This window comes from Colletotrichum paranaense, assembly GCF_030867605.1.
Source record: "Colletotrichum paranaense strain IMI 384185 chromosome Unknown Scaffold_8.1, whole genome shotgun sequence".
NCBI classification, from domain to species: Eukaryota; Fungi; Ascomycota; class Sordariomycetes; order Glomerellales; family Glomerellaceae; genus Colletotrichum; species Colletotrichum paranaense.
This window is the reverse complement of record NW_026848966.1, coordinates 1,885,353-1,899,493: the sequence shown is the minus strand read 5'-3', so window position 1 is coordinate 1,899,493 and position 14,141 is coordinate 1,885,353. Positions and strand designations below refer to the sequence as shown.

The 14,141-nt window shown below is 53.3% G+C and overlaps 4 protein-coding genes across 4 annotated transcripts, besides 1 other annotated feature; 3 read left to right on the top strand and 1 right to left on the bottom strand.

The window, feature by feature from the left end:
* The first annotated feature begins 805 nt into the window (after positions 1-805).
* Positions 806-886: a sequence feature (Short protein (CPAR01_10468, KAK1533760.1) was converted to a misc_feature.).
* Positions 887-1,595: 709 nt separating this feature from the next.
* CPAR01_10467 (uncharacterized protein) lies at positions 1,596-1,973 on the top strand (the record flags this gene model as incomplete). The annotated part of the gene is made up of 1 exon (XM_060494728.1): positions 1,596-1,973. A coding segment is annotated over one exon (378 nt), but the record flags the coding sequence as incomplete, so codon positions are not given.
* Positions 1,974-5,450: 3,477 nt separating this feature from the next.
* On the top strand, positions 5,451-8,229 carry CPAR01_10466 (uncharacterized protein; the record flags this gene model as incomplete). The annotated part of the gene is made up of 5 exons (XM_060494727.1): positions 5,451-5,487; positions 5,717-5,912; positions 5,971-6,011; positions 6,077-6,506; positions 6,561-8,229. The coding sequence occupies 5 exons, from the start codon at positions 5,451-5,453 to the stop codon at positions 8,227-8,229; spliced, it is 2,373 nt and encodes a 790-aa protein (XP_060346909.1).
* Positions 8,230-10,493: 2,264 nt separating this feature from the next.
* CPAR01_10464 (uncharacterized protein) lies at positions 10,494-11,509 on the top strand (the record flags this gene model as incomplete). Its single annotated transcript, XM_060494725.1, has 4 exons — positions 10,494-10,656; positions 10,833-10,960; positions 11,122-11,243; positions 11,428-11,509. The coding sequence occupies 4 exons, from the start codon at positions 10,494-10,496 to the stop codon at positions 11,507-11,509; spliced, it is 495 nt and encodes a 164-aa protein (XP_060346907.1).
* On the bottom strand, positions 10,900-11,235 carry CPAR01_10465 (uncharacterized protein; the record flags this gene model as incomplete). Its single annotated transcript, XM_060494726.1, has 1 exon — positions 10,900-11,235. One exon carries the CDS (start codon positions 11,233-11,235, stop codon positions 10,900-10,902), a length of 336 nt encoding a protein of 111 aa, XP_060346908.1.
* Positions 11,510-14,141: the final 2,632 nt, after the last annotated feature.

The following is a 14,141-nucleotide window of genomic DNA, read 5'->3' as shown; positions in this document are numbered from 1 at the left end:
TCCGTACCTAACCCCGTACACAGGGAGATGAAGGAGGTTCGTCGGTCCGTTTTTAATGTCCTTGAGTAAGGTAAGGAAGGAACACTGCTTCAGCCTACCTACCTTACTGTACCGTAAGGCAATAGGTGCGAGGAAGCCCCAATGACTGGAACACTCGTCGCAACTGCCCGATAGTGTTCAGTTGGTCAGAGGGAAGGAGACACGAAACAAGACGATTCATTGGCAACGTCTTGCCATGGTTCGGACGGAAAGAGCCACCTCCATCATGTTCGTTGGACTTCTGACTTGCTTCCTCGTCCAAGGTACCATGAAACCTTGGGGTGCACCTGACCGAACAGCTGCCTTCCCAGTTCATCTGTTCTCTCAGACACTTCAGGTTGATTGAGGAGTGGATTCGTCTTCCATTCTGGAAGGAACAGATCTGAGCAAGTGTCTTCACGCAAGGTATTCGTACCTAGGTACCTTTCTCGAGGCGGGGGTATTCCATTTGATACAGTAGGCACTTCCAATGCCTTCTGTTGTTCTTCTGCATGCATAGAAGTTGGGCACAAGCTCAACCATCATCTAGATTCCTATCACCTTATTTCAATCTGTTCGGGGTCTCTCTTATTCTCTGTCGCTGCCTGATTGACCGTCCCACATCAGGAACACGAAATTTCTCTTGCCAAGCAAACTCAATTCGCAAAGGAGAAGAAAACCAAGAGAAAGGTGGTCCGAGACACCGTTCTTCTGTCTGTGAAATTGACACAAGCTTAGGCATTCAGGGTTGCTCTTTGGCTTTTCCACCTTGGTGCTGTCTTTCCCGATGTATCGGTTTCCCACGGAGACCCGGATCCCGCCGGGCCCGCCAGGCCTTCTCAACGGTTCCGTCCCGCCCGCCGATTGACGTGGGAAGTATCTGCGTCAAGAAAACTTGCAAGCCACCAGCAAAGTACTCGCCCGAGACTTTGAGCTCGGCTGCCTTCTGGGGATACGTTATCCCCTTCAAAACGTTGGCCCATAATCTCCCACATGGGACAGGCCCAAACTGTCTGGCCTGTCAATCCATCTGTCATCTGTCTATGTATGTACTTGCTTACGGAGATCAACAGTTTGCCAAGTCCGTACTGTACTGCGTAGACCCTCGCCCTCCCCTCCCCACCTCAAAGAATCCAACCAGAAGGTTGCGCACTCACGGTCCCACGCTAGGTCCGACACAGCCACAGGAGAAGGATGACTTTGACGTGTTCTCGCGTTCTGAGAGTGCGTTGACTGCGTCGTATACCTTTGTTCTGCCCCACGTTGGAATACTAGAATACGGCCCCTCTGCCCAACCCCTGAGCAGTGAGCACGCCAGTGGCCGCGACGCGAACGCAGAGGCATGATGTAGTGTCGCATTGGCAGACGCTGTTGACAGCTATTGGCCATGCCTCAACACGCAAGTCTGCGGGTTCTGTCCATTTTTTTTTTCACTTCCCAAAGAAAGAAGCGATTGCTGACCTTGCCGGGGAAAGACAGACTACAGTGCGTGAGTGCCTCAGATCTGCGGGTATCAAGCCGTACTGCGAACAGGGCGGGTGGATGCCATCCCCTTCTCAACTCTATACGGATAGGACATACGGCGAACCCCGTTTTTGCAGTGGTTAGGCGTTGCGTTGTTCTGGCTCGGACGTCCGGCCTGCGACCTGCAGGATAGTCAGAAGAGTTGCGGAAGCCACGCCACGACATGCACAACCACGCATACACAGTACAGAGGTGGCAGAGGAAGACCGGCGGGATGGAGTCCAACATCTGCCAGGCGGGCCCTACTACCAACGCTCGGGCACCGAGCTGACATCCATCCCCTGGTGGCCAGCAGAGGTAGGATGTTTAACGCTGCTGGTCTACAGTATCTCGTTGCTTACAGATCCCCAGTGTCTGTTCCCTCGTTTGCTAACGAGTTGGAATGGGGTGCCTTGTTGCATTTTCCTACTGACTTAGCTGCAGTAGTCTGAGGGCTGCCGGTGTCTGCCGTACCCTTACCAAGCTGGAGCGTACAGATACAGGCTACCTTACGCAGTACAGCAGCGTTGTGCTTGGACATTTCTTTTCTTTCTTCACGGCCATCCCAACTTCCGACTCGTCCGCCCTGTTTGCCCGGCTCTTGCGCTGCAAGGCCTTGCTTCTGCATTGCATCACAGAAAATGGAATCCAGCAACCAAAGACGCCTTGTGGCTTGTCAGATTAGCTCCCTGTAGCTTGCCCTGCCAGGCTTGACAGCAGGGACTACAAGTACGAAAGTACGCAGACCATACGGAAGAGTATCTTTTTCGTATTCATGTCCCCCTCGAATACTGGCTTGAATCTCAATTGCTTTAAATGAGCCATTGAGTCCCAATTGATGGCTCTGCCTTCTCTCGGGCACACATTCTTCTCAATCTGCTTTCCTTCCCCCTCGGGCCTCACTTACTGATCCAGTTGGTGACATTCGGCCCGTCGGATTTGGATGGGGTTGAACCATTCCTTATCGCCCGGTGCAAATTTCATAAGCCCTTTATTTTCTTGTTGCTTCTGATCCAATCCAGCCTAGTCTGACTACGGATACAAGAGTGACCAGACAGGGGGGGAGACATGCCCGATCCAGTCAACAACTCACAACCACGTAGGCCCCCAAGCTAGCAGTGGAAGATCCCGCGCGCACTCGCCGGCGGTGTCGTTACTCATGGGTACTTAGACCGCCAAGGAGTAGATAGCGCTATGAGATGTTCGTTGGGAAATCGCTACAATGTGTAGATGTTCGCCCGGGGTTATGGGCTCCTTGATGCCTGGGTACCTGCAAAGACCTAACCCAAGTGCCTACCACGCAGTAGTACCTAGGAGTCTAGGACACTCTGTGATCGGAGATTTTGGTACAGGGAAGCGGCCTCTCTACGAAAGCTGCAAGGAGGTGGACTGTCCAACCTATGGGGACACAAAATGCCTCCCGAGTTCCCGGGGAGGAGAAAAGAACCAAACGGGGCCACCTCAGTGCACCTACATAGGTAGGGTAGGCATGTACTATCTGCCCGGGTCGGTACGTATTCAACTATCGGATGGGTACCGACTTTTGGTGGGATGCTGTACAGCGTACGCAGTATCTGTACCGCTAGGAGGAGAGGTGAGGCATCTACCCAAAGTACCTACATCTTCATTGGTCTTACTCCAAGAGAGTAAACGTTGGCAAGGGAAAATCAAACATACGGGAAACCATCGGCAATTCTTTCTCCTTCACGTTTCCCTCGAACTTTCTTCGAGCTATGCATTTGTCGATAGACGCACAGCACAAGCCTGGGACTAGGTACGGGAAACTCATGATCAGATCTGTGACAATGCCGCCATGGCAGCAAGAGATGGAGGCAGACTACGGCGTACTTGTCAGTCCATGGCAGCAGAGATGACAGGCATTGGGATTTGAGAGAGAGAAGTGCCTACCATGCTGCCCCAATCCAATATGCGCCAGGTCCCAGTCAGTTTAGTCCAGTCCAGTCCATCCCAATCGCAACCCACTTTCGATCCGATTGCCATCCCATCCCATTCCATCCGTTCTCCCCGTCTCCAGTTTCTCCCATCCGTCCACGTTTAGAACGGTGAACTGGTGCCTGACCGGGAGTCTGTCTGTGAAGTGACTGCTTGGAGACTGGACCGGTAGAGTGAGGAACTCGCCCATCCCGGCCTGTCCTATTTCTCTTTTCAATCCGCTCTGAGACACACGCCCAGAAATGTCAATATTTTTGTCGCCATCTCACTCTCCGTGCCCTCTTCCTAGAGTTTGTCCTGCGCTTTTTCTCTCGTTCAGTCTGTTTCTCTCTCCTTCTTTTTGTTAAGATAGCTAGCTGTGCGTATGGATCTGTCTCAGTGAATTTGTCTACGTTTACCGAATTGGACGCCAGTCAATTACGCAGTAGAAGCAAAGTACTTTGGTAAGGTAGTTTGTCAAGCATCTGTGCCTTAGGTACCTACCGTAAGGTAATTAAGACACAATCCTCTCATCGCCGGCGCCTACATCCACGGTCCACGCCCGTCCTCCCTGAACCCCCCTGTCCCTTCCGTCCTTCTCCTGCCTTCCGCAGACGCCGCCCACCTCATCCTCCATCTCCTCCCCAAATTCACCCACGTACTTCCGTACCTAAGATACGTCGTGCGCACGGCACGGCCACACTGGAGACTTTTTTTTTCTTCCTTTCCCTCTGCTCCTGCTGGCACCGCGTGGCTCTCTCCTCATCCCATCATCCCAACTCTGTCACCGTACCTCCCTACAACCCACCCCTACCTCCCTTTTACCTAGTCGTGACTTCCCTGGCTGGCATCCGCAGAGGTGTCTTTGCCCGAAACACACCACGCTTCTTACACACCTCCCGCACAGCCCGAGGTACCTCGCGTGTTCCTTGGTACCTGCCTCTCCTGCTTTACTTTTAGACGCCTCCTCCAGCCATTGCCGCTCTCTCCACCACCTCTGGCTCACTCACCCTCCTTCTATCATCCCGTCCCAATTCTCTAAACCTCTCTACCCTCTCTACCTTACCTCTTCCCTCCATATCCTCGTTGATTTTTCGCACCGAGCGAGAGACCGTGTTTGTCCTACGAAAAGAACGACAGACAGAGCTCAATCCTACCTATCCCGTCTCCTTTTCTTTCTTGTAATCCTAAATCTCGTCATCTCCTTTCGACGATCACGCCCCCCCGTCCGTTCGCTGTCCTCCCCAAAGAACCAAGACCGGCCAGTCTTCGAAACACGACACCACCTCGGGGCAGCCAATCCATTCGTTACATAGACAGAAAGTTGCTTGCACATTCACACCCACACATTCACCTTTGCCGCAAGCTGTCGACAAGTATCAATCGACCTCGCATCATCCTCTTGACCGTGCTCCAAGCCAGCTGTTCTTGTTGTTGCATCGTCTCGCCGTTTCCAAGGGCCCATTCAGTTAGCCCACTTCAGCTCGACCAGCCGCCCCCGACTTCGACTAGCCACTACAGGCGACACGTTCGTTAATTCTGCTGCATCGAGAGAAGCCTTGGTTTTCGATCCTGCGCCACTAGGCTACCAGAACCAAGAGAGACTGACGACCCGTCGCCGAATCGCTTCATTTCCACGTCGCTCCAAATCCACGCCCCGATACACTTGCCAGCGTCGAATGGGTCTGACGCCCGACGCACCCACAGACGCGCCCACCTGCCGACCTGCCGTCGCCTACGCCTAGTAGGGGGTTTTGGAACACGGGAATCAGGATAGGAACAATCCACCACTTCCGTTTGTGCGATACACAGGTCGCTACACCTAGTTCGACTCCAATCGACGATTGAACGAAGCCACACGCTGGTTGCTGTTCCATTCGCCGTCGTTGTACAAGGCCCAAAAAGCCGTCTGCGTTGTCGCGAAAAAGAGGTGTACAGAGGGTACAACAGGCGACCACTTGGCCCAGCCCACCAGCTAATCCACAATTGGGCCCATCATGGCACCCATGACGCCCCGGCTCAAGATCCTCTCAGGTGCGTCCCATTTCTTTCCTGGCTTCCAGTCTTCCCGCCCGCTCGCTCCAGTAATTGCTTCTTCTTGCATCAGTGCGACGGTGTGGATCGGAATTTTGTGTTCCTTTATCTCTATCCGTCAGCCCGGCTTTTCTCCTCCCCATTACACCTTTCCCATCGCAGACCACACTCGTTTTTCTTCCCCTCTCTTTTTTTTCCTTCTTAATATACACAGTACTCGTCAATACAGGGACCGGTGCTCTTGCATCGTGTCGACCGCAATTCAGCATGGCCGACGACAGCGAGCTAATGAAAACCTGTGTAGTGGGAGGGAATCCAGTTTCTGCCTTTCTATCATGGAGATTACAAGCGACGAATGCTTGCGACGTTACACTGGTGTGGAAGTCGGGATTCGATCACGTTGCGCAATACGGCATTTCCTTCAAGTACGTCGCCTATTCTCTCCTGCGACCTGCGGGCGCGCGTCTAACCAAACATTTTCAGGTCTCCCATATTTGGCAACGAAAGATTTAAGCCGCGACACGGTAAGTTCCCAATGCACCATGGTCGGCAGAGGAATGTAAAGATTGCTGACAGTCTGAACCCGCAGTTGTACGCGTTCCCGAAGAAGCCGCACACGGCGGTGGCCCATTTGATTATGTGATCCTTTGCATCAAGGCTCTCCCCGACGTTTACGACCTCGCCGCCGTCATTGACGCCGTCGTCACCCCTCAACACACGTGCATCCTCGTTAACACGACGCATACTCTCGGTGTCGAGGCCGCTATTGAGGAACGATTCCCCACGAACGTTGTGCTTTCGCTGGTTTCCAATGCCGAACTCTCCCAACTGGGCCAGAGTGAATTCGAACACAAGGGCTCAACAGAAGTCTGGGTTGGACCCTCCTGCAAAAATGATAACATTCCCGGCGCAATCCAGAGCGATATGGCCGAGGCATTGGCGATGACGTTGAACACGGCTCAGGTCGACTGCAAAGTTTCCCAGAACATCCGTCAGCAGCAGTATGAGCGGGTCATTGGGTAAGCCTGGATATGAATAGATTCCGTTCGGTAGCCTTGCTGACCTGACGACAGACCTATTGCTTTCCACCCCGCCAGCGTCATCTTCGAGACAGCAAGCCACGCCCAACTGCTTGAGAAGGTTGGTGTGAAGGATATGGTGACAGGCGTAATCGACGAGCTGCTTGCTTTGGCAGACGCACACGGCTGCAAGTTATCTCCCGACTTCAAACAAAAGACCATTGACGAAATGACGAAGCCCACGAACCCCGAGAGCATCATGTGGCAGGACTACATCGCAAAGCGACCGATGGAAGTTGAGACGTATCTGGGCTCACCGATAAAATTGGCCAAAGAGGCTCACGTCCCTGTTCCTCGCATCGAGTCGCTTTACGCTATTCTGCATAACCTTAATATTGTCAACCGCCAGAAACCGCCAAAGCCTATTGATGTAACAATGGCACCTCCCGGCTCACCCACATCTCAGTCACCTCTCCCGAGGATGTCATCAGCAAATGGTGCCCGACCCATGATGAATGGCAATGGTATGCCACCAAACCGGGGACCGCGCCCACGCAACTCCTCAAATTTGGGCCCAGGACCACCGCCCGGTATGCGTCGGCCCCCCATGAACGGGGGCCCTCCGAACGGCTTCCCTCGTGGCCCGCCTCCTCCGGGATCTAGGGCTGCTTCGAGACGCGGGTCCATGGAGGGAAACGATTTGGAGGAGTTCTCACATCTCATGATGTATGATGATATTCCGGAAGGTGGAGAACCTGGTTACAGCCATGGCCCTGAGGGTTCCGAGTTGGCTATTCGCGAGCGTGAGATGGAGTTGCGTCAGAGAGAGTTAGCACTGAGAGAGAGGGAGATGCGAATGAGATCGAGAGGTCCTCCCCCAAGGCGAGGCCCGCACCCCATGCGCAACAGCGCTCAGGTTTTCGACGAGGAGGATGACGACGACGACTACTTCGACCCCAACTCTGGACCACCGGCCCCGATGATCGACCCCGATAACTTTGACATGATGAGCGTTACGTCACGGAAGAACCGGAAAGCGGCAGCCGCAGCACCGCCCACCCGTGCTCAGTACCACAAGAACGAGATTTACGATGCCGGAGGAGCACCGCCCGCCAGATCATCCCGATTCCGCCCCAATTTTGGACGCAATCGTTCCAGCCAGATTGCTAGTATCCCTGCTGCGAATGAGAACATCCTAGACGACCCCCTCTTTTCCTACTCATCGAATCGATACGGTGCCGTTGACAGAGGTACGATGCAGGCAGGCTCGAGAGCAAACTCGCTGACGGCCTCACGTCTGGACGAGATGCAAATGGGCGGAGGCCCCATGGCCATGGGCATGAACGGAGCCTTTCCGCGACGAGCTAGCCAGTCTCCCGGAAACCCCTACAGTCCGTCGATCCGGGGCGGCAGCGGCCGACCGTCGCCGCCCAATGGATATCACGGCCCTCCGATGAACGGTCGTCCGTCTCCTCCTGACGGTATGCGTCAGCCGGTGCCCCGATACCCTCCCGGCCATGGTAACGCAGTCGCGCCACAGCAGGTTGAGCAACATATCGGGGTGAGCGGTCTTGTTCCTCCACCTAAACAGAAGAACATGAGAAGTCTGACTGGTAGTGCGAGCGCCAGCGCGGGCAGTGGTGAATCACAGAATGACACCGAGCCTTCAGCCCACAGCAGCCAAAGCAGTCTCGGGCCGAGACCGGCTATAGGAGTCCGGTAAACATCACTCACGAGGCTGCTTTGATCGCTCTACGGCATTGACGATGTCACGGCCAGCGATATGGAACGACATCAGCTTGCTTGGCCCGATTGCGATCCGAAACGAACTCGACGACTACGTCTCTATCCTTCTACATACTCATAGACCCAGGCTTGCTATCGCATTCCGTTGGTCTCAAGAGGTCACTCCGCCGGAGTTCCTCACATATCGATGCGCGGCAACACGATGACGACACGAAACGATTAGACAGGAATCGGTCTTTCATTCGCGGCACAACACATAGTTAATTCGACGACTTTTCTCATTTCTCATCAATCGGACGCAAGTCCAGTACATACGGCATTGTGACGATGGGGGCCAATTCCCTTCGACTTCTGGTAATAGCAGCAGCATTGGCGTGGACGACATCGATGTTCTCGTTGACCAAAGGGAAACCAGCATTGGAGGTTGGATAGCAGATGACGTCCCGGCAACCCGATGGCTTCAGACTTGTAACTCGCACCAAGGCCCGGATCAAAGACAAAAAGATGGGATGTGAGATCTGACCATCCTCGAGTCATCTTGGGCGAAAGCGAGAAGTTGGATGTGTATAAAACGAAACGCCCCTTCTCAGGCAATTTCCTTTTCTTTTGTGTCTGTCCTTTACGAAAAATATTTCTTTTTACAGCCAAGGCACAGCCAAGGCTAGGTACGTCGAGGGGATTACAAGTAACGAGCATAGACAGGGGGAGGAGCCGGAGGTGGTTTTTGAACCGGCAATACAAAGATGGGCAATATCATTGCATGGCAGCAAACAACGATTGGGGGACATGCTCAGACTGAAGCCTCTCTTGATAAGGGATCTTGGCTTTCCATAATTTTTAGTTTCCCGATGATGAGAGAAGGGCGATGACGGGCGCAACCCATGGGGATGAGGAGGAAAGGGGTGAGGTGTGTGTATGGATGTAAAAGTTTAGGGGGCGGGCAAGTAGGCAGCCCCTTTAGGGAAGTTCAATTGAACGCAATGGAAGCCAGACAGGTGCGAAACTTGGCATCGTGAAAACAAACGTGATGTCTAGAAAGATTCTCCACCAGGGGTGCGTGCATTATACTTTGGCCCTTGAACATTGTCAGACGAGGTGGATTGAGTATAAGGTAAGCAAAGCAGTAAGCAGTAAGTTGAGGAGATCTACGTCCAGGAGTTCTGTCGCCCCCGGCCGAGGCTTGTGGCGGGCTTGAGGTTCAGGCGCGACTGATGAGACGCTGGCATGTTGGTTGATTCAGAACTAAGACCGTCGTCGCTGACCTGAGGGGAAGGCTGGGAAGGGGCACTGGTAGGAACAGAACGCGCCAGCCGAAAGCCACCATCTGGCACCGCGTCCCCGAAGCCGAGGGGGGGGGAGGAGAAGGAGACCAAAGGAGCGTGGAAAGAAAGAGTGCGTTGCTGACACGTGACGCGTGCCTCTGTGGTGGAGGGTTGCACGCGACATGATCTGATGGTATGATATGATACACGTCAGGTAGTTTTACCTCGTAATAGGTATGATGTGATTGTTTCCACGGCGGGCAGGAGGTCCCCCCTCCCTCACCGCTCACCGAGGGAGCGACGCTTGAATGTTCGGTATGGAGGGGTTCTTTCCCGGGCACCTCAAAGGGGGCGTTTTTTCTCCCCCTCGAGGGGATGTGCCGTGCCGAAGATCCGGGACATGGAAAAAAAAAGTCAAAAGTTCTGCCCTGGCGAAGAGATGCATGGAAGCGAACAGCCACCCCGAGACTTTTTTTTGTCCTCCCGTGTTTGCCCTTGCAGGTGCACTTCAATGAGCGTGAGGTCTCCAATTCGTGGGTGTTGATTCAAGATTCCATTGTCTGTCTCCTGCTTTATCTTATCGCGCTGCTGCTGGGGACGCTGTGATGGGAAAAGCCAGCGCGCTGGAGCACGGACCATATTCTCATCTGGCAGCTGGCATTTGGCACCTGCCTGCAAGAAACTCAATGACGAAAAGACCCGCGAATCAGAAGTCGAGGTTTTTGTTTACTTTCTGCCTACTTGGAGGGTCCTGCTTTCCGACCCCACCTCCGTCGTCCGACGACATCCCGTCCCCCAAGCAAAATCAAGCATTTGGGACGTGTGTATGTTTGAACTATGAAGGAGGCATGAATTAACGGCCGTCTGTTAAGATATCCTTCCCCGCCACCCATCACCGCCACAGCCAACTTCCCGCCGCGAGACAAGACAAGTGTTTGGACGAAAGAGAGCATAAGGGAGAAATAAGCAGTGGGGTTGCATGAAATCGTCTGAAGAGGAGTTGATTACTACTATCGCTCCTTTGTTTTTTTTTTCTTGGCGGCTACCTTATTCGTTAAGGTACCTGCCTGACGGGGTTTCTGGGTTGGGGTTGAGGCTCTGCTGGTTGTTTGTTTCGGATTTGACGACGCGTGGTGCAAAAGGTGAGTGGTATTTTGCAATTGATATTCGTGATGAGGAAGTCTGCATGAGAGAGGCGATCGCGGAGTTTGAGTTTGAGTTCTTTCCCTTCACCTTTTCCCGTGGCAATGAGAATGGGCGGGAACGGGGGTCTCGGTTTGGTGAGGAGGGCAGTTCAAGGACTGTTGGCTGACCCCATGTTTTCTAGGACGAGCAGCCAAAACACAAGCCGAAAGAAAGATGGCGTCACGGAATATCAGCATGGGTCAGACGGCGAGGCCGTCCATGGCGTCTAGCTCCGGCAACGCGATGAAGACGCGGCAGCTGGTGAGTTCTCCTGCCTTATGGGGCTTGTTTCTATCTCTGTGAGATGCGATGGCGTGAAGGGCAGAGGAAGAGGGGCTGGCGAGAGGCGAAGAGATGCTCGGCCGAGAGGACATTGGTCTCGGGATGGAATTTCCTCGTGCTGACTGGACTCGATATCGCAGACACATCTTCATTCGCAGCTGGCGCAGCTGTCTGCTAATCTTTCCGATACGGAGAACCTGGTTCGTATGACGAGCGTGCAGGCTGAGAGTATGCGGGGTTTGGGGGCGTGGCATGGCGGCATGTGAGTTGTTCTCTTCCCTCCGCCTTCGTCACATATGTTTTCCGGTTTCACTGCTTCTGTCTGACCGTCGCAGTATTACCGCACGTATATGATGCCAGGACAGGCATCGCGCATGGCTCGGATTGAGTTCTGGATGCTTTTGGAGGCGATGAGTTTCGTTTTGCTGACGGAGGGTTGAAAATAGGTTCATGGCTGCGAGTAAGGTCCTTGGGGAAGAGGCTATCAATCGCGATGCGGCGGCACAGGCGAGGGGCGGTCAGAGATGAGAGAGAGTAACTTTCGTATTAGGAAGAGAAACATGGAGCAAAGATGCGAGAGTGCGACTGAATGCTGCGGGTCGCGAGAGGCTCTTCTATGCGTTGTAGCAAGAAGAGGGAAGCGTCATTTAGCTGGTTTCCATAACGATCAATGAAACTTCTATCAAGTCACAGTGTAGTTTCCGTACCACGTAGGGAGGTGTTGGAGATTCGCTGAGATCCTATGGTGATGCGACGGTGCTGGAGGTGAAAGTATTCAACTCGCCTTGCATGGCACCGCGTCGACATGGGCAGTCACCTTGCATATTGGTGTTATCTAGTTCCTCAAACGCGTCCATCTGTGGCATGCATGTCATTCCTCCTCCTCCCCTTATGCTCAGCAACTGCGGAGCATAGACTGCCGCCTCGGCGTGCTCCGGTTTCCAATGCTTGCCGGTACTCGTCGCCACGTTACTGGACTCTTGGGAGAGAACGAGAAGACGCCGATATGGCTTTCATTGAACACGACATTGGGTCAATGCTGGTGAGCTTTGATATGAATGCAGAGCTTCAGACCTTGTCGCCTGAGAAGAGTTGCTTATCAGGTCACTTGGGACGTCCATGGCCCTCAACACAAAGATCGACGGCGCAAGAAAGTATCCCCTTTCCCCAATGCATGAGGGACGATGACGCCAGAAAGTCATCGAGACTCGCTAATATAGCCGGGTTATTATCATCGGAGAGAGTATGTCCGCCAGCCATGAGTAACCCCGGTATCTCGGCATAAGTCGAAACCTCACATTACAACAAGAAGACTAGGATGATGTGTTTGGATATAGCTATGAGCAAGATCCTCCTGGTGCCTCTCAGTCTTTCTATATGTACCTGCAGCTGTCGACTCAAGGTCGCAGTTCCGCCGCCAGCCACCTGCATGGTACGGACTTTGGGACAACCTCAAACGCATATAAGACAGGCATACTGCGGTCTGACTGAGAGGATACAAGGGGCCGAGTAAGCCTGCCTTGGATATGGTCACGGTGATAGTCATAAAGGTGGACACCCTGTTGCTTCGCGGCAGAGTGGCAGCTTTTTGTTGAGACCCTGGGTCTGACGTTGACGTGAAAGAAATCGCGGGATGTCATACCAATACGACAATGGTTGTAGACTCACTTTGGTATTCCACGTGTGTCCGAGCCTTTATATACTGCCCGAAGTGCCGCGTAGTGCCACGAAGGGTGTAGAGCGGAGCGGCAAGCAAGCTATGGAATAGTCAGAGCTGGCCTTGGCTACCACCGGTGTCGAGAACATGCCTCTAGACAGAATCAATCAGTATTTCGTTTCTCTGACACTTGCATGCTCGTGGACCATGTTTGGGCATATTTGGATTCTTGATCCTCTAACAATTCGTTTGGTTGCTTTTATAAGAATGAGTCGCTACGCGACAACTTGTCACTTACCCCGATACTGCGATCTTACGCACCAAGTGGCCTCGGCTGCATGAGCTGTTCAAGTACGCCATTGACGAAGACCGCTAGGGCTACGTGACTGGTTGATCCGACGGCGGTCTCGCGCAACTGGTCGATTATTGGGCTTCTCCTTTCTGTGTATAATCCAGCTTTTTTCTCTAGGATCGTGGAGTATAGGACTCAGGGGCACCTTGTATGGATGATGCTGCTGAGGCAATCACCTTCTCTTCCAACAGACTGTCGAGAGATCCAATGTTGCAACAAGGCGAGAACGCATCCATATATCTAGGAATCCTTTCCGGCGCCACGGAAGGACCAGCCTGCTAAGCCAGCCCACTTGGCACCTGAGTGACTTCTTGGGCGGGCGCACTCCTCTATCCATTTTCACGCCGTCCCACGGTCCGTCATCTCGGGGTCATAAGCGATGTTGGTGAAGATCTCCTGCTGCATAATGGCACTCCCAGAGAGTTTCAATGCTCCTCTAAGTCTTTTCTTTGAATGCTGCTTTCTTTCATTGATTGTGTTCGTCGTAGCTCAAAGCTGATTCCCTTGGCACTGGCGCCAGTCCTGATGGCACCAGGAGCCCAGGCGTGGAAGTGCAAAGCCTATAGTAGAAACGGGTAGGATCCAGGGCGACCCGTGGCTTTAAAAGGCATGGCAGATCTATAACAGGTTCAAAACACTAGGGACCTTTCAAGGAGAACGCCCAGGACTGTCGTCGCTTGTGCCTTCGCTTGTGCCTTCGACTGTTCGGTTTGAGCTCGCCCTGACGTAGTTTTGATATCAGCGCAGGCAGTCAAATAAGTCTCACTAGGGCCGGTGTGAAGGGGGACAATGCGACTTAGCTCCGAGTATCGTCCTGGGCATATTCCGAAAAGACTACCTTGCGGGCTGTGATAGAGGAAGACGAGTACTACCTTACTAAAAAGAATGTTTCTGAGCATCGTCGCTGCCTCATAACCAGGGCTTACAAGGACTTTGGCAGCCGTGGGAATCCCGCTGCCCACACACACACACACACACACACACAAGATGGGCTATAAACGCGGTTCATCGAGTGACCTCTCATTTCAGCCAGCCGGGCGATGCGTCCTTCTTATCCACTCGGCCAATTAGGTAGATGAAACCACCAGCCTCCATGTTCGTCATCTTTGATTTCGTTATCTAAGGGCGATAGTTTGCTGTCTCCTACCATT